The sequence below is a fragment of the Brassica napus genome, chromosome C8, assembly GCF_020379485.1.
Source record: "Brassica napus cultivar Da-Ae chromosome C8, Da-Ae, whole genome shotgun sequence".
NCBI lineage: Eukaryota > Viridiplantae > Streptophyta > Magnoliopsida > Brassicales > Brassicaceae > Brassica > Brassica napus.
In genome coordinates this window covers 26,574,823-26,601,830 of record NC_063451.1, presented here as the reverse complement: position 1 = coordinate 26,601,830, position 27,008 = coordinate 26,574,823, and the positions used below count along the sequence as shown (strand labels likewise).

Genomic DNA, 27,008 nt, shown 5'->3' with positions numbered 1-27,008 from the left:
CAGGCTGCTGTGCAAAGAAGCCACCTTCAGCTTTGATGTGGAGTGTCTAGAAGCCTTCAAGAAGCTGAAAGGTGAACTCATCAGTGCTCCAATTGTCCAGCCACCTAATTGGGATCTCCCCTTTGAGATCATGTGTGATGCTAGTGATTATGCTGTGGGAGCTGTTTTGGGGCAGAAGAAAGATGGCAAGACCCATGTGATCTACTACTACGAGCCAAACCCTGAATGATGCTCAGATGAGATATGCCACAACAGAGAAGGAGATGCTAGCCATTGTCTTTGCCTTTGAGAAGTTCAGAAGCTACTTGGTGGGATCTAAAGTCATTGTCTACACAGATCATGCTGCGTTGAGACACCTTTTGGCGAAGAAGGATGCAAAGCCCAGGCTCTTGAGATGGATTCTTTTGCTGCAAGAGTTTGATTTAGAGATCAAGGACAAGCCAGGAGTTGAGAATGGTGTAGCTGATCACTTGTCCAGGCTGAGAGTGGAGTGTGGCATTCCCATTGATGAAGGACTCCCTGAGGAACAGATCATGGCTATTGGAGCAGTGATAGCAGTTTGTGAGACTGGAAGGAAGCTTGAAGAAGTCAAGGCAACAGAAGAGAAAGAACCTTGGTATGCTGATTTGGTGAATTACCTAGCCACAGAAAAGAGCCTTTGAATCTTGTGGGTTATGCCAAGAAGAAGTTCTACAAGGATGTGAAGAGATACTACTGGGATGAGCCCTACCTCTACATTCTCTGCAAAGATCAACTTTATAGGAGAGTGGTTGCTAATGAGGAGATTGATGGGATCCTTACACAGTGTCATGGATCATCTTATGGAGGCCACTTTGCTACCTTCAAGACTGTTGCTAAGGTGTTACAAGCTGGATTCTGGTGGCCACACATGTTCAAGGACACACAAGACTTTGTTTCAAGGTGTGATTCATGCCAAAGGAGGGGAAACATCACCAAGAGGAATGAGATGCCTCAGAATCCAATCCTTGAAGTTGAAGTGTTTGATGTGTGGGGTATTGACTTCATGGGGCCATTTCCATCATCACATGGCAACAAGTACATCCTGGTAGCTGTTGATTATGTCTCAAAATGGGTGGAAGCTATTGCAAGTCCCACCAATGATGCAAGAGTGGTAATCAAGATGTTCAAGAGCACCATCTTTCCAAGGTTCGGAGTTCCAAGAGTTGTAATCAGTGATGGAGGGTCTCATTTCATCAACAAACTGCTTGAGGGACTTCTCAGGAAGAACGGTGTTAAGCACAAGGTTGCAACTCCTTACCATCCTCAAACAAGTGGTCAAGTTGAGATTTCTAACAGAGAGATCAAGTCCATTCTGCAGAAGATTGTGGGGATTACAAGGAAGGATTGGTCAGTTAAGCTTGATGATGCGCTTTGGGCTTACAGGACAGCTTACAAGACACCTCTGGGGACCACACCTTTCAACCTATTGTACGGGAAAGCTTGCCATCTACCAGTGGAGCTTGAGTACAAGGCACTTTGGGCAGTAAAGTTGCCGAATTTTGACATCAAGAGTGCCAAGGAGAAAAGGTTTTTTCAGCTACATGAGCTTGATGAGATAAGAATGGATGCCTTCGAAAACTCAAGGATCTACAAGGAGAAGACTAAATCTTTCCATGACAAAAATATCCTAAAGAGAGAGTTAAAAGAAGGAAATCAAATTCTTCTCTACAACCCAAGACTGAAGTTGTTTCCAGGAAAGCTTAAGTCAAGGTGGTCCGGCCCTTTCAAGGTCAAAGAGGTTAAGCCATATGGAGCAATAGTTTTGTGGAGTACTGATGGAAGAGACTTCACAGTCAATGGGCAAAGGGTTAAGCTCTACATGGCTGATGCACCTGAGGAAGATGGAGTTTCAACTCCACTGTCTGATCCTACCCCAGCCTAATCCAAAAGGAGGCAAAGTCAAGCTAGAGACTTAAAACAAGCTCACTTGGGAGGAAGTCCCATGCGTATCCTTGTACATATTGCATTGGTATTTTCATTTTCATCATATTTCATAAAAAAAAAAAAGAGAGGGAAAGTGTTGAAGTAGTGTTCAGGTGGTTCATCGATCCGGTCAAGACAAAGAATCGAGTGTGGGAGTGAGGTTCTGCAGCGACGCCACGAGGTCGCTCCAGCTGGGAGCGACGTGATCAGAGCGACTGGTCCAAGTCGCTCGCGTTTTCGGTGTCCGGAGCTCGAGAATCGCTCTCGGAGCGACGTCTCGCAGCGACCACGTGAGGTCGCTCGCGTTTTCTCCACCTGGGAGCGACGTGATCAGAGCGACTGGTCCAAGTTGCTCGCGTTTTCGGTGTCCGGAGCTAGAGAATCGCTCTCGGAGCGACATCTTGCAGTGATCACGTGAGGTCGCTCGCGTTTTCTGTCGCTGGGAGCGACGTGATCAGAGCAACTCGGCTAAGTCGCTCGCGTTTTCTGTCTCCGAGGCTCGAGAATCGCTCTCGGAGCGACGTCTCGCAGCGAGCACGTGAGGTCGCTCGCATTTTCTGTCGCTGGGAGCGACGTGATGCAGCGACCACGTAAAGTCGCTCGCGTTTACTGCGACACAGAGCGACCTATCAGAGCGACCACTCCAGGTCGCTCCCGAGCCGGTCCAGGTAAGTTCCTCTTCGATTTTGTCCGGTTTAATTTGAGTTAACCAGCCCTAAACCTAACCGGACGACCCTAGACCTACCCATACCCACGACCTTCATCTCTTTCACTCTCCTTTCCTCTCACAAACACTCATACTCTCTCAAACAAACTCACACCAAAAATCTCCTAACTTTCTCAATTCTCACCCAAATCTCCTAGTTCTTGTTTCTAAATCTAAGCTTTCGCCCCAACAGTCTATTCCTCACCACCCATTCCCCATTTCCTTCCATCCAAAGCAAGGTATTGTGTTTTTAAATTCAAATTCGTAGGTCCATGAACCCTAGAATTTGAAAATCGAAATTTGGTCATTTTCTTGCTTGATTGTGGTAAAATAGACTAGGAAAGCTTATATATCAAGTTGGGTTGTTGAATTGATGGTGGAATTGAGCTTAATTTGAACTTTGGCAAAATTAGGGTTCATGGATTTGGGCTTTTCGAAATTGATCCTAATTGAGTGTGTTAGTGGGTGAGTTAGTATGTTAAGGTGTTGAAAGGTTTGATTAGAGAACCCTCTCATTCTAGAATTACTTTGATTATTGAATTTTACTTGTCTTGTAATTTTCACATGATGAAAAGATTGAGAATTGTGATTCTTTACGTTGCTTCTTGAAGTTTACATTTGCAAAGTCAATCGACTTATCCCTTTCCAAGTTTTGTATTTCTCAGGTACAATGATTAGGAAAACTAAGGAAAAGTCGGATACTGAGAGGCAAGAACCTGAAAGTCAAGAGTCTTCGTTGAGAGGAAAGGCTTTAGCCTCGGAACGAGCTGGTTCTGGGACACAAAGGACTTCTCGACAGAAAACCGTGGCTGCAAAGAAGGCAAAGGAGCAAGAGAAGAGGGCAGGAAAGAGTATAGCAGTTGCCACAGATGAGGAGAGTGGCGATGAAAGTGCAGATGAGCAGGCTCCTACAAAGAGGGCCAAGATGTCCAAGGGGAAAGAGGTTACTGAGGATAGAGACAGGGCGAAAACTTCATCTGAGGAAGAGCTGTATCACCATTTGCTGAATGGGGTAACTTGGACTCCGACCAGATTCGCTGACCTTGATTTGCTGAAGGGGGTGGGTCTCGATTCTGATATTGAGGCAATGCTGGGGCACCTGAAGATGCCCAAACTCTTCACCATGGCCTACCCCGCCTACCGGGATGTCTCCTGTCAGTTCTTGTCTTCCCTTGAGGTCACTTACCATGACGATCCGCACGTGAGGCAATGATGGGGCAAAATAAAGTTCAAGGTCAATGGGAGAGAGTACAACATGAACTTCAAAGACATTGGGAGAGTCATGGTTTTCCAAGACTTGGCAGACTACTCCCTTCCCAAGTGTGAAAACCTCCCCACTCAGCTTTGGAAGTTAATCACTGGAAACAAGCACTCTACCGGGGCTGACAAGAACTCACATATCCGACACCCGTCTGTACGATACCTCCATAGGATGCTCGTCCATGCATTCTACCCACGGAAGCGAGCTAGTAGTGTCACCGAGGAAGACATGCGACTGCTCTGCCCGGCTATCCGCCCTACGTCCCACCTGGAACGTTGCCCCTTCCAAGCAACGACATATATGCTTCCTTCGGGATGGTCAGCTCTTCGTGAATCGTCTCGAGCACTACAGAGACTGGGCATGGTACACAACTAATTCGCAACCAAAGGTTGGGATAGGCGGGATGATCACACCACTGCTCCAATTTCTGAATGTTCCCTTGGGAAAAGACGCAGCAGGGCCTAAGTTCATGGATAGCACTTATTTGAGGATTGCCACCTATTTCAGTGGGATGTATGGGAAGGACTACGTCTACCACTACTACTTGCAGGGCAAGCCGGTCGAAGTGGTTCTTCCAAACCAGAGACTGACGAGCTTAGAGAGACTTGGAGCTATCAGCTTCAACTTATCCCAAGAAGACTTTCTTGGAGAACACGGGTCTCTCGGTCCCATTGCTGCACCAAGGAAAAGGAGTGTTCCGACGAGACACGACTTCACAGAACCTCCTAGGGAAGAATATGTACCCATGTATGGACCCCCACGCTACTACTTCAAGCCACATGATGGAGTCCTTCCCCCTGGTGCGCTTCGTGATGCTCATGACCACATTAGCCGACTTCAGCGATGGAACAAGGCACAAAACAGAACAATCGAAAAGCTAAAGGACAAGTGCAAGGCACTGAGCAAGACGGTGAAGAAGCAAGCAAAGACTTCAGCCAAGTTCATGAAGAAGGTGGCCGATGTTTTGACCAGAGGAGAAATAGTTGGATGTAGCTCAGCGGACTTCGCCTTCGCGAACACATCAGTCCCCCAGCCCCCACCTCAGCCCACTGATCTTAGTTTCCCACTCACTGATAGACAGCTCCAGCGACAATGGAGGAACCCACCCACTCAGCCTTCCGCCTCTGGAAACAAGTCTCCATCCCTAGCCTCTTCAGAAAGAGAAGCTGAGATTGAGGAAGTTCAAAGCCAACAATGGTATGGAGACTACAGCTCAGGACATGGAGGTTACTACACCACGTTCCCACCGGACGACGATGATGTTGGGGCATCTGCCCCCACTTACTATCCTTGAAGGTACTTCTCTACTTTCCCCTGTATATACCATTTCTTTTTTGCATATTAGTTTTCTCATTTTGGGTATTTCCTTCTCCTTGACAACACAGAGACTGTGTCATTTAAGTTTGGGGGAAGTACCAAGTATTTGATCATGTTTTCTTTGATGTTGTTTCATTGAGTCATGCATTGCATATCTATTTGCATATAAAAAAAAATCATTTAGTTTGCATCATTTGCATTTCTAGGAGAGTCTAGAGCATATAGGTTGCATTCACTTGCATTGGGAGCAATGATTTTAAATGCCTTGTAAAGAACACTACTTTGCACCTGAGTAGCTTATGCACCTCTCAAAAGGACTTGTATGCTTCGAGACTTGAAAACTCTTCCTGAAACTTGTTGATTGCTGAAACTCAGTCTTTGAAGCCAACTACAACCTTATTTGAACTGAACGAACTTAATGCATCTTGCTCATGGTCCCTTGTGTACTGAATCATGGATATACACACTTGAGTTGTCACATCCTTTATGCCAATCTTTTTGAGAACCTCTAGTGGTAGACCTCTCCCCAAAATCCCTTCCTCTGTTTAAGCTTTCATTGATTGATGAGTGATGCCTATTTCGGAAAGTCTTACATGCACATAATGTTGAGAGTATCGGGAACGACAATGCTTGATCTTCATTCTTGCAAGATTAGGCACATTATTGTCTAGCCATAGGATGAGGGTGAGTGTTGTGAAGTTTGATTTGGGAGTATGAGAAAGTTGAAGGAAAAGAGTGAACTCTTGTGTTTAATTAACTAGTCTTTATGGGATAAGTAGAGAAACTTCTAGCTCAATTTGTGAAAAGTCTTGGCCCCCAAACAAAAACAAAAAAAAAAAAAAAAAAAAAAAAAAAAAAAAAAAAAAAGAAAAAGGAAGAAAAGAATAAAAAAAAAAAGGGCTAGCAAAGTTGTTTAGAGCTAAGATTTGTTTAGAAGTTAAGAAAATCCTTTATAGATTTCAAAGAAAAAGAGTTTTATGTGCAAAGTGTTCTTGGGATCTTTTGGTGAGAGATGAGAGTTGGGTTTGACATTATGAAGTGATTGTGTAACTTGTATGTTTGGGAAAAGGGTAGAACAATGGAGATTGAACATTGTATGCATGAGTTGGTCCCTTATTAGATATATTATGTGCAATGTCAATGCTACTCGTTTTGAGAGTAAACCACTTTAAAAGATCATGGATTTTGAACCTCTTGACCCACTTGAATAAAAGCCTTCCCTTACTCAACCAAATGATTTGGACCAATTGACCATTTGCAAGAATTCACTTGATGTTTTATGCTTAATGAATGTGAGAGTTGGTTGATTTGAATGTGTGGATGCTTGATGATGAGTATAAGGGCAAAAGGAGTTGAGATAGGCCTAGAGAAGCTAGAATGTAATAAGAGAGTGTACTCATGTTAGATTAGATGTTAAATCGAGTGCTAGTTGTGTTTCTTTTGGCTATGAGCTCCCACCTTCAAACCTCCCTCCCTATGAGTTCTAGAAAGTTCACTCGTGGACAAGTAAAAGAACAAGTTTGGGGGAGTTGTTATCTTGCATATTTTCATTGTCTTATCCATTCACCCATGTGCATTTTGATCATATAGACTAGGATTTAGCCATGTTTAGGTTGCATTTTGCATACATGAGTCCGTATCAGGTATTAGAGTACCACATGGAGTTCTTGGAGACATTTGGGTGCATTTGGAGCTCAAAAGAGGTGATAAAGGTGATCATTGGACGAGCAGTGCATGGGAGCGACCTCTGCGGAGCGACACTGTGAAGTCGCTGTGACATCCTTTCAGAGCGACTTGGGCAGAGCGACACCCCGATGTCGCTCGTGTCTCCATCACCCGGAGCGACATGACCGGAGCGACACAGCGAGGTCGCTCGCGAAGAGCGACCCGGAGCGACACAGCGAGGTCGCTCGTGAAGAGCGACCCGGAGCGACATGACCGGAGCGATACAGCGAGGTCGCTCGCGAAGAGCAACCCAGAGCGACGTCTCGCAGCGACCCCTCCAGGTCGCTCCCGAAGCCTGGAGCGACCTCCCGAAGCGACTACTGGAGGTCGATGCGCGCCTTCTGTTTGCTCGAATTCATTTCTACTCAAGGGCCTTTTGGTCATTTCATTATGCACGTTTTTTACTTCTGAAAACCTATGTTTTAAGTACTTTTGGCAGCCACCAGAGAGATTATCTTTGTTCTAAGAAAAAACCTTTGGAAAGTTCATCTCTTGAATCATCTTTGTTCATCTAGTTATTGCAATTCTGTGTTTTCCAATTTGTTGTTGTATCCCTCTGTATGATTAATCTGAAATCCAAAATGGGTTTAAGAGGAATCATGAAGAGTAGTGAGTAATCACCATTTGAATTCATGGGTTACGAAGATTAAGGGTGATTAGGTTAGAGCTAGGATGTTTTAGAGTAGATCATTCCAAAACCTTGCTAGTAGAGTAATCATAATGCGTCTTCTGAGTTAGCTTCTCAAAAGTTGATCTTTAGGCATTTCTCACCCAAAAGGTGTTCGATGAAATGCCTGAAACAACTCTTCTAAGCTTTTAGCATATTTTGCCAAAGACATTTGTTGTTAGAAGTGCTAAGATAGCCTTAGACCTGTTAGTAATGATTGCTTCCATATTATTCAACCGAAGACATTTGTTGTTTGAGATGTGTTAGTAAATGAACATTCATCTAGACATAGAGTTTGTTTAGAATCGTGTCTAAGCTTAAGGTTGATAGTTTGATTGTTCGTTTGTCATCCTTAGTTCGAAACTTGAATACCCAAGGTCTAATTCCTATGTCCATGATTTCTCATTTCCTTAGTTAAGAAAGTCAACTCATTTACCGTTTTTATTATTCTGAAACTGCAATAGTAATAATCATTAGTTTAGAAAACCTTTAAAATCATCGGTTGCACTTAGATTAAGTAAGTACTTGCATTCTCAGTGCTTGAAATCCCTTAGAATTGGTTCGACAATCATTTATACTACAACATTTGTCTTAGGAGCCTTGAAAACTCCTAATATCAAATTGGCGTTTCAGGCATTTCATCGAACACCTTTTGGGTGGGAAATGCCTAAAGATCAACTTTTGAGAAGCTAACTCAGAAGACGCATTATGATTACTCTACTAGCAAGGTTTTGGAATGATCTACTCTAAAACATCCTAGCTCTAACCTAATCACCCTTAATCTTCCTAACCCATGAATTCATATGGTGATTACTCACTACTCTTCATGATTCCTCTTAAACCCATTTTGGATTTCAGATTAATCATACAGAAGGATACAACAACGAATTGGAAAACACAGAATTGCAATAACTAGATGAACAAAGATGATTCAAGAGATGAACTTTTCAAAGGTTTTTTCTTAGAACAAAGATAATCTCTCTGGTGGCTGCCAAAAGTACTTAAAACATAGGTTTTCAAAAGTAAAAAACGTGCATAATGAAATGACCAAAAGGCCCTTGAGTAGAAATGAATTCGAGCAAACAGAAGGCGCGCAGCGACCTCCAGTAGTCGCTCCGGGAGGTCGCTCCAGGTTTCGGGAGCGACCTGGAGGGGTCGCTGCGAGACGTCGCTCTGGGTCACTCTTCGCGAGCGACCTCGCTGTGTCGCTCCGGTCACGTCGCTCTTCGCGAGTGACCTCGCTGTGTCGCTCCGGTCACGTCGCTCCGGGTGATGGAGACGCGAGCGACATCGGGGTGTCGCTCTGCCCAAGTCGCTCTGAAAGGGTGTCACAGCGACTTCACGGTGTCGCTCCGGTGAGGTCGCTCCCATGCACTGCTCGTCCAATGATCACCTTTATCACCTCTTTTGAGCTCCAAATGCACCCAAATGTCTCCAAGAACTCCATGTGGTACTCCAATACCTGATAAGGACTCATGTATGCAAAATGCAACCTAAACATGGCTAAATCCTATTCTATATGATCAAAATGCACATGGGTGAATGAATAAGACAATGGAAATATGCAAGATATCATGATGCCGATGCCCTTAGAGTTCTTAAAATATGTATTATGTATATGTATATATATGTATATATTTTATATGTATAAGTATTTGTGGGGTCCACAATTTTTGTGGAACCCCATAGGCAAAGGATCTAAAAATCTCATTTTAAAAACCTTTGCCTATGGGGATCCACAAAAATTGTGGACCCCACAAATATTTATACCTATATAATATATAAATACATATATATATACATAATACATATTTTAAGAGTCCCAACGGGAAGAACCCCTGTTGGATATGCTCTAAGAGCATGATTAACCCGGAGTTCTTAGGATGGAGTTCTTAGCGGAAGTTAAGAAACTATTTCTTAACTTTTAACTAAAAAAGGTAAGAACCGGTTCTTAAATAAGGACTTTAAGAACCGGTTCTTAGTTTTTTTAGTTAAAAGTTAAAGAAACATTTTCTTAACTTCCACTAAGAACCTCACTCTAAGAACACCGGGTTAATCATGGTCTAAGAACATCTTTAACCCATAAACCCCAAATGGGGTGATTAAGTTTTTTTTTTGTCTGAATAAAAAAAAATTAAAAACGAACCAATCGCGGACCGCCACGTGTCAGTGGGACCTGCGAAACAGTGCAAGCCTCGGTGCTTAATTTGGCAGTTTTGGCACCGCTTTTTCCTCTCTTATGGTGAGATCCACCCTTTAGCACTCCTTTAAGCACTCGCATTAATGGTGCTCTAAGACCATCTCCAACTCAACTCCAAAACACTATTTTAGTGTGATTTTGACACAAAAACATTCTCCAACCTAACACTAACAATCACACCATTTTAGTGCAACACTATAATTTCACACCAAATTTGGTGTGATACTATTCACGACACTAAAACACTATTCACCCTATTAAAATACTATTCACTTAATTTATTAATAAAATAGACAATTAAATAATTGACAAATAAAAATATAAATACATATAATATTATAAAATAACTTTTAGTGTGAAGTTTAGTGTTATGGTTGAAGAAGAACTTTTTTTTAGTGCTGAAATTACACTAAAATAATGTGATTTTGACACTAAAATAGTGTTATGGGTTGGAGATACTCTAATGGCACCCAAATTCTACCTTGTTTTCTGACAAAAAGTTTAATATTAAAAAAATATAGATCAATAAATAACAGATAAGTGGCCAAAGCTTCTCATGATTTCGGACGAAATCTCTTCACAAAAAAACGTTTTCTTGTCTCTCTCATCTGTTTCTTTACCTTCTTTTTTTTCATGTATTATTTTAATTACTGAGAGATCGATTGAGAATTGCACCAATGCTGATTGCCTAACTTGATAGAGATGCCAGGTTAGTATTAAAAAAAACTTGATAAAGATGCCACCATGACATTTTTTTTCTTCTAACTAGCCAATCCTTTTCCAGTTAGTACATATTAGCTGTTTTTTTGCTAATAAATATTAGCTGTTTTTTGCTAATACATATTAGCTGTTTTTTGCTAATACATGTTGTATATATGTACTTTGCTGATACATGTTAGATGTCTTAAGAAACTTTCTTCGGTACGTACCTTTTATATTTCTATCTACCTAACACGTTTTTTCGTTCTTTGTCCCCCTTTTACAAATGTATAATCACCTTTCTAATTATACCTAATTTATGATTTATTAATGAAAGAAAAGAGAAGCTATATCTCAAGAATGATAATAATAAAGGTGATTTTGTGAAACACATAAATCGATTGATAAATAAGTTAGAACAACATAGAGTAAAATAATTTATTTTTGTTTTAGCATAGTTAGAAATTAGAATATAGTGAACTAAATACTAAACAGAGAACGGAACCTATAGATCACAGAATTCAATGGTATTTAGAATGGAACCAAGTTATATGCTCGGTTTCCAAGCCTGGCCAGTTGATGTATTAACCTTGGTCTATATTTTTTTTGTCATAAAACATAATAATAAATAGAATTAAGGAATTTGACCCAAAAAATAGAAGGATAACAATCTGCTCTTTTTCTTTATCCCTGGTCTAATAAAATTATAGGTTTTAGCCCGGAATTTTTGTAAAAAAAATTATAGTGGATTTCCAACATAATTTTTGACAAGATGTATGGCTCTCGAGCGACACTTGTTCACTTGTGTCGCATATCCGTTCTGGTCGTGAGTAAAACTTCTGGATTACTCTTTTTATTTTCTCACGCAATTCACATGTTCTATGAAAGTAGTCCATAAGTTCAAGGTCTGAACAGATAACTTAATCATGATAACTGCAGTACATCACATTTTTAATAAGTGCATTTCGTCTTGTATAATATACATGTCTACAATATTATACTATACTATACATGTATATACAGATCATTTTCATATATATCCTGAATATTAGTTAAGATCATCCGATCAAGATTTTAAAGCTCCACATAATATTTGATATTGGATTGGATCTCGGAACTCATTTATTTTGAGTATGCAGCCATTTTTCTCGTAAAAACATGGTATTTAACATAGCTCCAATTGTTTTTTTATTTCTTAGTTCAACCAATGTTCCATTTCCACCGGTGTTTTTAAAACCGGACCGGAAGCTGAACCGGAAATATTTTGGATCATGGTTCAATATGGTTTGACCGGGTCAAACCTGGTTCATTAATATGGTTTAATATTTTTTTAGTATGTAAATATAAAAGTAATATTAGTAAACATGATGCATAGTTAAAATATAAATCAATTATGAACATAAAATATTATAAATATAAATTAGTTTCTTGTTTATATGGATTGTTTATAGATTTTCGATAGTTTTATTGGTTTTTATTGGTTTAATAACTTTGAAATATAATCTGGCTATGTGGTCAATTCATGGTCGAACCAATTACTAGACCAACCCGGCTATATAACCGTTCACGGTCGAATCCGGTCCAACCATCGGGTCGGTCTGGTTTTAAAAACACTGATTTCCACGTAATAGTACAACGAAAAGGAAAGTTCTATCCTTTCTACGTGTTCTCTATTCCCTCCGCAACGACGAATTTCAAAATCCATTTATTGCTGATTTGACAAAAACCTAATTACCTACATTACCAAGTAGTACACGTACGCCTAATTGTCGCTCATCATTTGTCCTTTTATTTTTCAGAATAGAGAGGAAGCTAAAAGCAAATCCATCTTTAGTTCATTTCTAACGTTCTACTAATACTATTAAAAAAGTGGTCTAAGCATGTCAACTAGGATTTAAATGTTGGTTTACATTAGGAAAATTAAATCAAATAAGCAAACAAAATTTAAAGATCAATAACTAACCAAAAGTTTAGATCTTTACAGAACTACATAGAATTTCATAGTGCCTTTTTAATCTATTTAAAATAATGCATATGTAATTGACTTCAGTGATCCTTTTTAATATTGTGTTTACTTTTGTTTTAATTTCAAATTATTGCATATGCCGTTATTTTCATACGTGATAGTTTAAAAAAAATAATAAACAGATATATATGTTTATTAAAATATATTAGTAAATCTAAATAAATATTTTTCAATTTAATATTTTCTTTAAAAAAATAGAAGCTAGTGTGTTCTAAATAGAAAGTCCATTTTTGCTTTGATTTGTTCCATATCGATCCTCTTACGTACAATTTGAAGATGTTTCTCAAATTATTTTTCTTGGGGAGGAATTTTTGAATTACAGTTATCATGATGCATAGTTCCTACGTTTAGGAGATACCCCCAAATTTACAATCTGCTACATATAAGAACAAATAACATGCTAAACTCAAAATCTTGTTTTTTTCCAGTGGTAAAGATGTTTTTTTTTGTTTTTGAAGAAAAGAGATATACTTTTATTAGTGGTAAAGGTATTAAATATTTTTCTCTATGCAATGACCATATCGACTCCTTGATCTGTGGCTGAAAGTCCGGTGCCTCGAGGCCCTCGACCTTGAAGCTGGACACAACCCGCTTGGCATGCACCTTCACAAATCTGTTGCGATGCTTTGGTCAATTTCACGCAGGCCGGGCCCATAGCAAATGCAACATAAGCAATGGATTAGAGCTCAAAAATGTTACGAGCTTTTTTAGCTTGGAAAAAAAATAAATTCTAAATATATTAGATTTTTTTAATATACAATAGACGAAGGCACATTTTTTCAACTTGTTTGGGCTGTTGCTGCTTTCATGCATATTGGCATACATTCTCTGCGACACAAAGGCAATACTTCCTATCCTAATAGTGCTTCTTTTCCAGCCACAATCTCTGTGACTCTGTCCCTGACAGAACCGTAATTATCATCAAACTCATGGTGGCCAAGCTTCTGCTCCGGCTCTTCATTTTTTGCTGCGTACGTGAAAATAATTGATCAGATAAATATTAAGGGAGAAATGGTTTCTAGGAGGACAAAGAAAGGATATTGAACAGAAGGGGATTGTTAAGATTCAAAGGTAATCATGGCCTTATATGTGTTCGGTTTTCCGTTAATATTAACTATTTCAAAAATAGGGAATTGTCTTCTACTCGTTTTTACTTGTAACATGGAGACAGTCACATATTGTCTTTTAAATCAATTTGAATATTTGTTTTTTAATATCTGCTTAACATAACACATAACAATATATCATCTTGTTTTATTACTCGATATGAATATTGATTTTTGTAGCATTATGGACTATATTATTAGTCGGATTTATTATTGTTTTATCCATAGTGTTGGTTGCAAATGCATCTATAGGAGTTATACAAGAGTCAAGAATAATGTGACATCTTGGTGACTCGAGAAAGAGAAGAGGGATTGCCTCTTTTGATAAGAGTGTCTATATCTTTGTCGCCACGGCCACTGCAATTCACGATCACTTTGGCACCATCATGCAGAATAGGAACAAGTTTGTCGAGGAATGCGAGCGCGTGAGATGCTTCCAATGCTGGGATTATACCCTCCAATCTGCTCAATAGCATGCACGCTACAATAGACGAGATAGAAGATTGTTAGAAGTGAATGAAAAATCTTGTTAGAATTATAGAGATAGAATTAGTAAGTAACGTTAATACCTTGAATGGCTTCTTTATCTGTTGCTGTGTAGAATTCGACTCTCCCGGTTTCTTTCAAAAAGCTAATCTCCGGTCCGACTCCGGGATACTCTAACCTACGACCAATCAAGCATATGTGAGGCTCAGAATACTTTACATAACAACCCCTCTTTGATTTACAAATATAATTTGGTTATCCAAGATTATAATAAAAACTAGGTGATAACCCGCGCCCTGTGCGGAGCGAGGAGATTATTAAAGTATTATAACTTTTAATATGTAGACATAATAAAAGTTAAATGCATAGTAAAAAAAAATATATGTCAGAAAGTATGGATTATAGCTAGGAATTTTAGTATGTCAATATAAATTTATATGCGATGGCCATTAAAATTTAATTGTATATTTGTTTGCATGCGGGTAAATTATAAATATAATATTAAATGAAACATAAGCAATAGTCTAATAAAATATAAAAGGAACAATGTATAAAAAACAAAAGAAAATTAAAATAGAGACAAAATAACTGCTGTCAATAATGCCTTCAGAAGTCTTTGTTTGCAATCCTATTATGAGCAATAGCAAAGAGATCATCTAGAGAATTTAAAAATATTATTTAACAAAATATGGGAATGCACGTATTACCTCAATCTTAAAGCATCAATTTCTGGAACACCAATGGGGTCGAAGACAATTTTGGAAATTCAATCAATGTTAGTAACCCTCTTAAGTCGGCCTTATTATGAAATATGAAAAATATTAGCAAAATATACATATAATATCAGCTCCTATTAATCTATTGTATATACAATAAATACAATAGATTACCTTGTCAACCAAGTAATCTATTAACAATCACATGTTAGATTCCGACCTTATCGTTTATGGTTAATATATATTGCTTGAAATTTATTAACAATCACATGGAGGATAAAGTTGATAATTGATGATAAAAAGATAATAGTAAACTTAAAATAAATAGTTGTTATCAATAAAAGGCAACAATTTCATACTGAAATAAAATATAACTCCAAGAATGATCATGAACATACCAACATAGAACTTTGGATGAGTTTATATACACATAGACAAAATGAGTTTATATACACATAGTCAAATATCATGAACATACCAACATAGAACTTTGGATGAGAAAGACCAAGAATGATCCAACGGAAGTTGGCTAGACAAATGTAGTTACAATCTTTGATCAGTTCAATCTTGGAAACAACATATGATTCAGATAACTTTATATGTTATCGCAAGAGGGTGTCAAGGAAAAATTAAACAGAATCTTAGAACATTGTTGTCTCATTAAAGGATCAAACTGTGAAACCATTCCTTTCAAACCGATGTATGGATTTTGTCTCCCTACAATATAGTAACAAATGAAAGCATCAGATAATAAACACATAATTTGCTTACGATTTAAAGAATATACATCATAAGAAAACCTAACTTTTTCGTCTACGAAAACCATTCAATGGTTTCTCCAGTAGCAGCCTAGTACTGCTTCCAAAGTTTTATGACATTCACCATAATCTTCCACAAAGACTTTTTGGTTTCAAGTCAGAAATGAAATTTATGCTTAATATATTTTTGCTAGTTTTGAAACGTGTAGTTTGTGATATTGTAGCTATATGGATGATATGGTATATATATATAGTAACTGATTGGGTTTTGACCCACGAGATTTGAAAAAATAAATAATTTTCACCATAAAGCAATGTTGCAAATCCCTAATTGTTAGTAGATTTCCAGACAAGTATATAAAGTAATATATGCATAGGGAAAAGATTAAGGAAGTCTACATTAAGAATGACATATTCCTTAAACTGAATCGGAAAAAATTAAATTTCCAAATTTAATGTCTGTCAACATTTATGTTAATTACGTAATCAAAAAGTCTTGTAATCAAAATTAAGGGATAGCCCAGAAATTTTTAATACAGTTTCACCAATTTTTGAATGTATTTTACAATCACTCAAGATTGCTTATAAATTTTTTATATATGACACTTTGATTTTACAATATAAATTTTTTTATATTTTTCAGTTTCAAATTAAATTTTACTCACATATATAATTGTCTCTAAATAAACCAAAATAAATGTCACAAACCAAATAATTATAGAAGAACATAATTATGAATCGTTTATACATTCCAGACCCTAAAAATGTCATGTATCATTCATAAATCGTAAAGAATATTCAAATTATAACAATATGAATCGTATATATAGTCAAAACCCTATCATTTGTGACTATAAATATCAGATAATCCTATTAATTTCGCATAACATTATAGTCCTAGATTTCTAGACAATTATAGAAAGTCTTACATGCAAGGAGGGAAATAAAGGAAGTCCATAATAAAATGATATTTGACTTTAAACTTAATCAGAGATGAATGATATAAATTACCAAATTTAATGTCTGTTACCATTTAATATAATTTCAAAATCAAAAGGTCTTGTTGCAAAATTTAAGGGATTGAAAAAATTTAATATGAAATTCCTTTTCGGATGTATTTTACAATCACGCTAGATATTCAATAGATTTTTTATAGACAACATTTTGATTTTACAACATAAAAACGTTCATATTGATGCTATTAAAATAAATTCCCAAAATAAATTTCATGTATCCCATAATAATCCAAAAATATTAATCAAAATAAATGTCACATAAGGAAGTTTTATAGAAGAACGTAATTCTGAATCGTTTATATTTTCCAGTCCCAAAAAAGGTCATGTTTTATTTATGAATCGTAAAGAACATGAATCTTATAAAACATGAATCGTATATATATAGTCAAAATCCCAACAATTTTTATTAAAAAAAATTATGTATGATAGCTTCTATGAAATAATACATCATACACATCGAAGAATCCACTAATATTATACTAAAAAAATGTAAAATAATGAAGCATACACATCGCTCAATCCACTAATATTATGCTAAAAATATAAATAACTATATTTTGCCATTCATTTTGTGGCTATATATGTTTTGTTCGATAATTATTAAAATCCATTGAAGTGAGTAACTATACCTTGAAATGTTTCATGTTATATATGCAAGGCTTCTTCTCACTGATCAAAGAGAGATAATGTTGTAGGCATAACCATCAGTTACGTCTCGCTTTGACCAATAGAAGAACGAAATTTAGCTTACTTATGTTTCCACGCAATGGTTATCTCGGGTATTTTCTATGCTAATAGTAATGCAATCACAACTCATATAGTATAGTAATATAATTTCTTCATATTATTAAATTTAATGAGAAATGACATTATATGTAATTAGTATAGGCAATAGAGGGCTATTTAATAAAGAGTGTGAAAATGATTCTCATGATGACACATAAAAAATGACATTTTTGTTAATCACACATGGTGATAAGGTTAATTGTTTAAAATGCTCCTCAAATAATAAAAAAAAGGAATATTGCTTATCCAACCGTAGATTAAATTCTTTCATACCTATCACAATAGATGACTTGTGTTAAATGTGAACACCTTTTTTATGATAAACAGACGTGCAAAGTTACTTTTTAACTTTCATTTTCACTAGTTGTGCTAATTAACTCCATAATAATAGTTTGAATAACTCTTTAGAAAACACACGCACGCGCGCGCACACACATTCTCACACGCGTGCGCGCGCACACACACATATATATATAATTTAACACTACTCTACTCCAATGGAGTGTGGTCTAAGTATCTGTCCTTGATCATCTTGCAACAAGTAGCTCATAGAACCATGGTACACACCAACATCTCCAACGGCCAAAGTAGCTGAATGTTTCCCTGAATCAAGCCCCAGTCCCGCGGCCTCGACCCCTACTAGCCGCACATCCTCATCCCCAACAAACTCATGGAACAATCCCAATGCGTTTGAACCACTCCCCACACAGGCTACCAACACATCAGGCTTACCACCCCATAGTCGTTTGGCTTGCTTTCTCGTCTCTTTCCCAATCACAGATTGAAACTCACGTACCATTACCGGACTCGGGTGTGGTCCTACGACCGTCCCCGATAAGTAGTATGTGGTTTCTAGGTTTTCAACCCAATTTCGAATCGCCTCTGAACTGGCATCTTGAAATGTTCCTTCTAAGGATGATACCTATTAAAATCAGTATATAAACGAATTTTATGTTCGTAGATGAATATTTTATTGTATCAGGAAATATTATTTGTAATAAAATCTTCTTTTCTGAAAAACTATTTGTAATAAAACTCTTCTTAAAAATAAACAGGTAATGTTAGTTTATCTAAGACCATGATTATCCGGGGATTTTAGATGGGGTTCTTAGTTTAATTAAGAATTAAAGAAAAAGAAAAATGGTAATTACCATAAGCAACGTATCTTAAATAGGCAACACAAGAGCCGCCTCTTATATGACACGCGTCGCTTTATTACTCTTCTCCCCTATTTTTTCTGTTTCGTTTCTTTTGCCTTTTCTCGAGAAAATTCCAAAGAGAAAATCTCGTGATTACAAATCTGATCATGGAGATGGAGTCATCAAAGGTTCATGAAGATACAGACCAGAAAACTGATCCGTGAGTACTAATCCAGCGATGACCTTCGACGAGGTTCCATGGAACGCAGCAAGAGCTTCTTCAAGGCCTTGCATGTTTCCTTTTCTTTAATCTCTCTCTCTCTTTGCTGCATATTCTTTTGCTTCTGTTTGATTAGATTCTTTTTAAAAAGTTAAAAATCTATGAACATGATTTGTCCGAGTCAGATCCATGATCTCCTTGTATGCTCTCAAGGCTTTGTGATCCAATAATCTCTAATAGCTTTGTAATTTGTTCCAACAATTGGCTGTTAGTTAGCTTGTGATGCGGACTTTCATCCTTTACGTTTTTGATGTAACAGGAGCTGAAGAACTTGAGACCTCAGCTCTACTCTGCTGCTGATTACTGTGAGAAGTCTTATCTCCACAGCGAACAAAAGCAAATGTATGTTAAACCATGTGTCTCCCTTTAACTACTTAGTAGCTTTGAATGATGGTTGTTTAAGAATATATATGCTCTGTTTTTTGTTAGGGTGTTGGACAATTTAAAGGAGTATACTGTAAAGGCTCTTGTTAACGTTGTTGATCACTTGGGTACTGTTGCTTCCAAGCTTACTAATCTCTTTGATCAGCAGAGTTCTGACGTTTCAACTATGGAGCTGAGGGCTTCTTGTGTTAGTCAGGTAAACAAGACTGGCATTCATTGATCTAACCCTTTTGTAGACGTTCTTTGTTATTAAGGTTTGTGTGTGTCTTGTTTTTGTCAGAAACTCCTTACTTGCCGAACTTTGTTAGTCCTCTCAGACAATCTGAATCAAGACAGAATCATTACAATGTGCTAGAAGGTGAGTTTTTGTGTTTCCATCATTTTCATGTGGCAGTGTGTTTTATTTATATAGTTTGCCACCTTTGATTAGTGGCGCCTTTGTGAGATTGACCTTGAGGACTACTTTTTTGTTCTACTAACCAGGTTGTTCCAGAGCATCCAGAGACACAATTACTTGAAGGGACCAATGGACAAGGTCACCTCCGTTGCCATTCCTCTTGCCTTGGCTGCATCTTCTCTCTACATGATTGTAAGTTTGTATATGTTCCATTTTCTTGTTTTTTTTTTTTCAGAATTGTGTATTCATGCTTTTCCATGTTTTCTTAGAATTTGTTATGTTCTTCACTGAATAGTTTTGATTGAAGTTTATATCTGTTGTTATTCCTCTTGCCTTGATTGCTGTTACTGAGTTCTTTAATAACCTGTTAGGCTGCTACTGAGCTTTTTAGGACCTTACTTCCTTTCACTCAACAACACTATTGTTCTGAGTTAGGTCTCAAATTGCAGGCCAATTGCTCCCTGTGTTTTGCATATCTATAAACATCTATATGCTTGTATCCAATTTTCATGAACCATATACATGTTTGGGCAATTTTTTTTTTTTAAGAACTTCTAGATAAGAGACTCCCATTGGAGCACAAAATCAAAGTATTTCTTAGCTAAGGTTCTTAATTACATTTAATTAATAAAATAATCACTAAGATACCTAAGTGAGGTTGTGGGTTAATCATGCTCTAACTTACGGTGATTCTTTGCATAGTTTTTTACTGTTAATTACCAACAATTTGTTTTGCTAGATTTTTACTTAACTTTTTTAAATTTCCGGTACCTATGTTTCAAGATTTTTTTTTATCTCAGTAATTGGTCTCTTGACGTTTTGTATATGTTAAATACATAATGAAGTTAATAATAGAAATTAGGAGTGGATCCTGATTCTCTTCAACGATCCATGGGCAAATATTTGAACCCAAAATGAGAAAATATATATTTTTAAAAAACTATAAGCCTTTGGTTTCCGGATAATAATTAAGAAAAGTTTGTGTTGCAAAACTGCATCAAGTTAAGTTCGGCTTGGTTATGAGTCTAATTATATATAATTACTAGTTTTACCTGAGCCCCAAGCAGTTTCATGGAAAGGACATTAGAGGATTGTTTCTCTATATCAGTGGTTCCCATGAAAACAGTACACTCCAAGGAGAGCTTTGCACAAGCAGCCGCGGTGGCGACCCCATGTTGGCCGGCTCCTGTGGCCACTACCACACGGCTGCAACCAAACCGCCGGGCAATCATTGCTTGAGCGAGAGCATTGTTCATTTTGTGGGACCCACTATGGCCTAGATCTTCCCTTTTCAGGTAGATCTCGGGTCCATCTCCGGTGGTTCGAGATTTGTTTCTGTAGTGTTCGGTTAAACGTTCGGCGAGGTAGAGAGGCATCTCTCTTCCTACGTAGTCTCTTAATGCTGTTGTAAGCTCCGCCTGATTATACAGTTAAAAGGGCACATAAGAAAAACATAGTGTTGTAACGGACGTGAGAAGGAACAGATGCGGAAACAGATGAATAAAAACGATGTAATTACGGCACGGATATTTAACGTGTTTCACCCCTAGGGCTACATCCACGGGCAAAGCGAGATCTTATTATTGGAGACGATTTTGAGCTTACAAAGTGCAAGTTTAGGGTTACTTCGAAGACAAGATATATATAGTAACATCTCGCATCTAAAACCCTAGACTAAACAGACTCATGGGCTTAACCCCACGTTCAGATGTAACATCCATAATAACTTGATGCAACGCTCTTGATGCAACCGAGTCGGTATGATGTACGTGATGTAACATCCATCGCCTAGATGTAACATCCAGATTCAAGGCATATCAACAATTCTCCACCTTGACTTGAATCCTCTCAATAATAGATGTACCAGATGCACCTTCAAGTGCCAGATGTACCAGATACGTTTCTCTGCGCCAGATGTACAAGATGCGCCATCAGCGCCAGATGTACAAGATGCACTTTCAAGTGCCAGATGCGCCATTAACGCCAAATGTACCAGATGCGTTCTTCAACGCTAAATGTACCATCGCTCTCTTTGCCTCAGATTTCCCTTCGGACCAGATGTGTTGCTATGACGAACCAGACGCCCTTTAACGGTCAGATGCTCAACTAGAGCCAGACGTTCGTCATCAGCCGGATATCCCAACGGACTAGATGTCCCAACGGACCAGATGTCCCAACGAACCAGACGCCCCAAAGGGCCAGATGTCCCAACATACCAGATGTCCCAACGGACTAGACGCCCCAACGGGCCGGATGTCCCAACGGACCAGATATCCTTGCGGACCAAATGTCCTTGCAGACCAGATGCCCCAACGGGCCAGATGTCCTTGCGGACCAGATGTCCATGCGGACCAGATGCCCCAACGGGCCGGATGTCCCAACAGACCAGATGTCCCAACGGACTACACGCCCCAACGGGCCGGATGTCCCAACGAACCAGATATCCTTGCGGACCAAATGTCCTTGCAGACCAGATGCCCCAACGGGCCAGATGTCCTTGCGGACCAGATGTCCATGCGGACCAGATGCCCCAACGGGCCGTTCGCCCCAACGAGCCAGATATCCTTGCGGACCAGAAGCCCCAACGGGCCAGATGTCCTTGCGGACCAGATGCCCCGACGGGCATGATGCCCCAACGGGCCAGATGCCCCAACGGGCTAAACCATATACTTGGTGAGATGAACATTTGCAGTGCACAGAATACTGATAGGTTCATCTGAAGACATCACGAACCTTGTCAACACCTCATTAATGTAGGCCTTCTGTGACAAGAACAACTCCTTCTCCCTATCTCTGAAGATCTCCATCCCTAGAATCTTCATTGATGTACCCAAATCCTTCATCTCAACTTTAGAACGCATAAGCTCCAGCTTCTCGATGTCACACATCTTTTCTTCAGCTATCAACATGTCATCCACGTAGAGCACCAAATAGATGAACGTCGCATCCTTCAACTTGCTCACATAGACACACCAATCATAAGGACTTCTGATGTAGCCCAACTTGATTATATAGCTGCTGAATCTCTTGTACCATCCTCTGAGAGACTGCTTAAATCCACAAAGTGACTTCTGAAGCGTACACACATAGTCATCCTTTTCAGGAACTCGATAACCATCTGGCTGAGTCATGTATATCTCCTCTAGCTCTCCATGAAAAAACACTGTCTTCACATCAAATTGCTTAAGCTCCAAGTCCTGATGTGCTACCAGTGCTAGCTACACTCTGATGAAAGTATCTCTGACCACAAGTGAGAACATCTCATTGTAGTCTACTCCCTCTCTCTGACTGAACCCTCTTGCAACAATCCGAGCTTTATACTTAACTCTTTCGGCCGATGATGCTTCAACCTTTATCTTGAAGACCCACTTGTATGTAACATCCCTCCTCCCCGATGGTAATGTGACCAGATCCCATGTATGATTCTTCTGATGAGACTCCATGTCTCTCGTTGCAACATGCCATTTCTCAGACTCGGGACTAGAAACAACTTTCATGTAAGTGGATGACACATCCACTTCCTCTGCAACCTGAAGTGCATAACCCACCATATCATCAAAGTGATATCTCTCTAGTGGCCTGACATCAACCCTTCTTGGTCGATCTTTCACAATGCTACGCTCTGTAACATCAAGCGGTTGAATCTATGTAGACTCCAACTGAACATCTTCTACACGCTCCTCTTGATTTTATGTGTGTGCCTGCACATCGATCACTTCATGACCATCTTGCAGATCCACCTGTTTATCAGTGCTACCCTTTTCTGCTTCTGAACTGGACCCTGAGCTTCTAACCGTAGATGCTTCATCGAAGACACCATTCCTGCTTAGAACCATTCGGTTTTCTGATGGAGACCAGACCATGTATCTCTTGACTCCATCATTGTAGCCCATAAACACTCTTAAAAGTGAATATTTAGCAGATCTACCTGACCACACCTCAGAAGGTATCTTGCACTCGATGTCTGTGTGGGAACCAAAATTTATCAAGTAGCAAGCCGTGTTGACAGCTTCAGCCCAAAACCACTTCTCCAAACCAACACTCGAGAGCATGCACATCGCTCTCTGTAGCATTATCTGGTTTATCCACTTTGTAACACCATCCCGCTGTGGTGTTCCCCTATCTGTAAGATGCTTGGCAGATGTTGCATCCTTACAAAACTGTTTGAACTCTTCCGAGCAGAGTTCCAAACCAATATCAGAATGAAGCATATCTTGCTTCGACAGATGTTGCATCCCACGCTCACCCATATGTCCAAGCCTCATATGCCATAGCTTAGTCATATCTTTCTCTGGGATCTCTGGCGATGCAACATTTTCTGAACCGGTAATTGTTGTACCCTTCAGCAAATACAGAGTACCGTTCATGAAACCCTTCAGAATCACATCAGAACCCCTGTAGACATTCAGAACTCCATCGCCACCCGAATATTTGAACCCTCTGCTGTCCAGAAGACTCACGAATATCAAATTCTTCGTCATTGATGGAACATGCCTAACCTTGTTCAATGTGCAGAATCTACCATCATGTGTCCTGAGCTTGATTGAGCCGATCCCAACAATCTTGCAGGCAAAGTCGTTTGCCATCTTAATCTTGTTGTCAAGTACCTCTGTGTACTCTGAAAACCACTCTCTCCTCGGTGTCATATGGTAGGATGCTCCCGTATCAAGAACCCACACATTAGAAGAGTATGTGTGTCCGTGCACAACAAGAGTGATGTCGTCGTCAGACTTGGTTTCATCCTCGGCTACTGCAACAGACCCAAACTGCTGCTCCTTCATCTTGGGACAGTCTGATTTCCAATGTCCCTTCTCTTTGCAATAGTTGCTAATATCAGATGCTTTAGGACCTCTTGGAAACGACTTCCTATCTTTCGAAGTCCTTCTGTTCTGATGTCCCTTCACACCACTGACAAACAACTCTGATGCTTGATTGCCTGTCCCTGAGCTGGATGCCTTATGGCGCAATTCCCGACTATGAAGCGCCGACCTAACTTCTTTCAGTTTCACTGTATCTTTGCCAACAATGAACGATTGCACGAAGTTCTCGAAGGAGTTCGGCAGAGATACCAACAGGATTAGTGCCGCGTCTTCATCCTCCACCTTAACATCGATGTTACACAGCTCCAGTAATATCGAATTCAGCTTGTCAAGATGGTCGCGAAGCTCAATACCTTCTTGCATACGCAAGGCAAAGAGGCGTTGCTTCAGAAGTAGCTTGTTCGTTAGAGATTTTGCCATGTACAAGCTCTCCAACTTCTGCCACAAACTAGCAGCAGTTTTCTCATCCGACACTTCGATGATGATCTCGTCTGCTAGACACAACAAAATTGTTGAGAACGCCTTCTCTTCTAGAGTCTCCAAATCAGCTGCTTCAGATTTCTTTTCTGGCAATGGTCCCCAGATGCCTTGTTGCTTCAACAATGCCTGCATCTTAATCTGCCAAAAAAGACTGAAGCTATTTCTCCCATCAAACTTGTCGATCTTCGCTCTTATTCCAGACATCTTCTCACTAGATCACAACCCGAAGCTCTGATACCAGTTTGTTGTAACGGACGTGAGAAGGAACAGATGCGGAAACAAATGAATAAAAGTGATGTAACTACGACACGGATATTTAACGTGGTTCACCCCTAGGGCTACATCCACGGGCAAAGCGAGATCTTATTATTGGAGACGATATTGAGCTTACAAAGTGCAAGTTTAGGGTTACTTCGAATACAAGATATATATAGTAACATCTCGCATCTAAAACCCTAGACTAAACGGACTCATGGGCTTAACCCCACGTTCAGATGTAACATCCATAATAACTTTATGCAACCCTCTTGATGCAACCGAGTCGGTATGATGTACGTGATGTAACATCCATCGCCTAGATGTAACATCCAGATTCAAGGCATATCAACAATAACATCCATAATAACTTGATGCAATGCTCTTGATGCAACCGAGTCGGTATGATGTACATGATGTAACATCCATCGCCTAGATGTAACATCCAGATTCAAGGCATATCAACACATAGCATAGATTAATTATCATGTTTAAGTAAAGTGCATGTATTATATTTATACTAAATAGAAATTATTATCGTATATATTTATTTAAAATGCGTAAATATGTCGACTATTATATTAGTAGAGTTTTTGCCCGTAATCAGATATATGAGAAAAGCCAACCTGAAATTCATGATCGCTCAAAACAAAATCTAATTCCTCTTCAAGATCTCTCAGGCGTGACATCAAAGTCTCCGGTACAAACTTCCCACCGAACCTCCCGAAACGACCATTAGCGTCGCCAAGAAGAAACGGTCTCGCTTTGGTTCTTATTGAGACAGAAGTCACAGAACCAAAAGATGGACCATTCGTACGGCTGAGTACGTCGCTTACACGGTGGTGACATTTAATGGGAACTCCAAAAACAACAGAGTTTATCATACGGTGGTTTCTTTCCGGAACCCTAGGAAGTGGCTGCCATCGTAACTGGATTTTAGTGGACGGCATTTTTTTTTGAAACGCCGATGTCTAATTATTTGTGATATTTCTTTACCAAAAATTTGGGCTGACGAGTTCTCTTTTTATAGTATATTATTTTGTATGAATCGATCTGAATTATTGATGCATGATCTGAAATATTTATGCATGATCTTGTTGTCGCATTGTTCCACGTGTCCTCTTGATTTTGACGAAACAACGTACATGTATGGAGTTATGAATGTAACTTTCTTTCAATCATTGTGCGTTTGCAAATAATTTGTAATGTCTTTTACCTAAAGACTTAAACGTACAACCGAAAAAGGAAGACATGTAAACGCTATTTTACAAAATACTAAGTGACAATAAAAACACTTTCTTTTGTCGGGATGAAAATAACAATACTAAGAGAGTGTTAGTGGAAACTAGATTTACAATGACTCTTAGAATTTTCAAGTCTAGTGTTATTGGTTTATAGATTATTACATTCTTATTAAAATTTAGTGTTATTGGTTTGATGTTTCTATAATTCTATAAAAATCATTTGTGAAATAATAAATAGTTTAAATTTTAATGATTCTACAAATCTATTAAAATAAGTATTATTGAAAGTTGTATTCTTAACATTTTAGCTCACAAAACAACATTTTGAAAATACTACCCTTGAATTATTAGAATCATTACATTATTTTATTTTTATACATTTTCATAATATATAAAATTCTCTACAATTTTTTCCAAATTTAACAAATCTCTCAATTTTTAAAGTCAACAAACTCTATAGAAATCTAAATCCTATTAGCATAAGGATCTGAATAGTAATATGCGGAAGAAATACGAAGCGTTTTTAATAGTAACAAAAAAAAGAGATTTTGTTATAACGACGTGCTGTGTTTGTTCCACGTTTGATTGTGTCGACT

The 27,008-nt window shown here is 38.6% G+C and overlaps 1 protein-coding gene across 1 annotated transcript; it reads right to left on the bottom strand.

Annotated features, from left to right (window-relative positions):
* Positions 1-13,797: 13,797 nt before the first annotated feature.
* Positions 13,798-26,894, bottom strand: LOC125591693 (tryptophan synthase beta chain 1, chloroplastic-like). The gene is made up of 5 exons (XM_048766350.1): positions 25,795-26,894; positions 20,666-21,031; positions 17,902-18,335; positions 14,221-14,310; positions 13,798-14,132 (listed from the first exon to the last, which is right to left on the bottom strand). The coding sequence occupies exons 1-4, from the start codon at positions 26,116-26,118 to the stop codon at positions 14,283-14,285; spliced, it is 1,152 nt and encodes a 383-aa protein (XP_048622307.1). The 5' UTR covers positions 26,119-26,894; the 3' UTR covers positions 13,798-14,132; positions 14,221-14,282.
* Positions 26,895-27,008: the final 114 nt, after the last annotated feature.

Excerpts from the sequence above, each read along its gene's own strand:
- LOC125591693 (XM_048766350.1), bottom strand. The coding sequence starts at position 26,118 with ATGCCGTCCACTAAAATCCAGTTACGATGGCAGCCACTTCCTAGGGTT. Across the intron at positions 21,032-25,794 it reads TGAGCGATCATGAATTTCAG|GCGGAGCTTACAACAGCATT; the intron begins GTTGGCTTTTCT and ends CTGTATAATCAG. Across the intron at positions 18,336-20,665 it reads TGAAACTGCTTGGGGCTCAG|GTATCATCCTTAGAAGGAAC; the intron begins GTAAAACTAGTA and ends TGATTTTAATAG.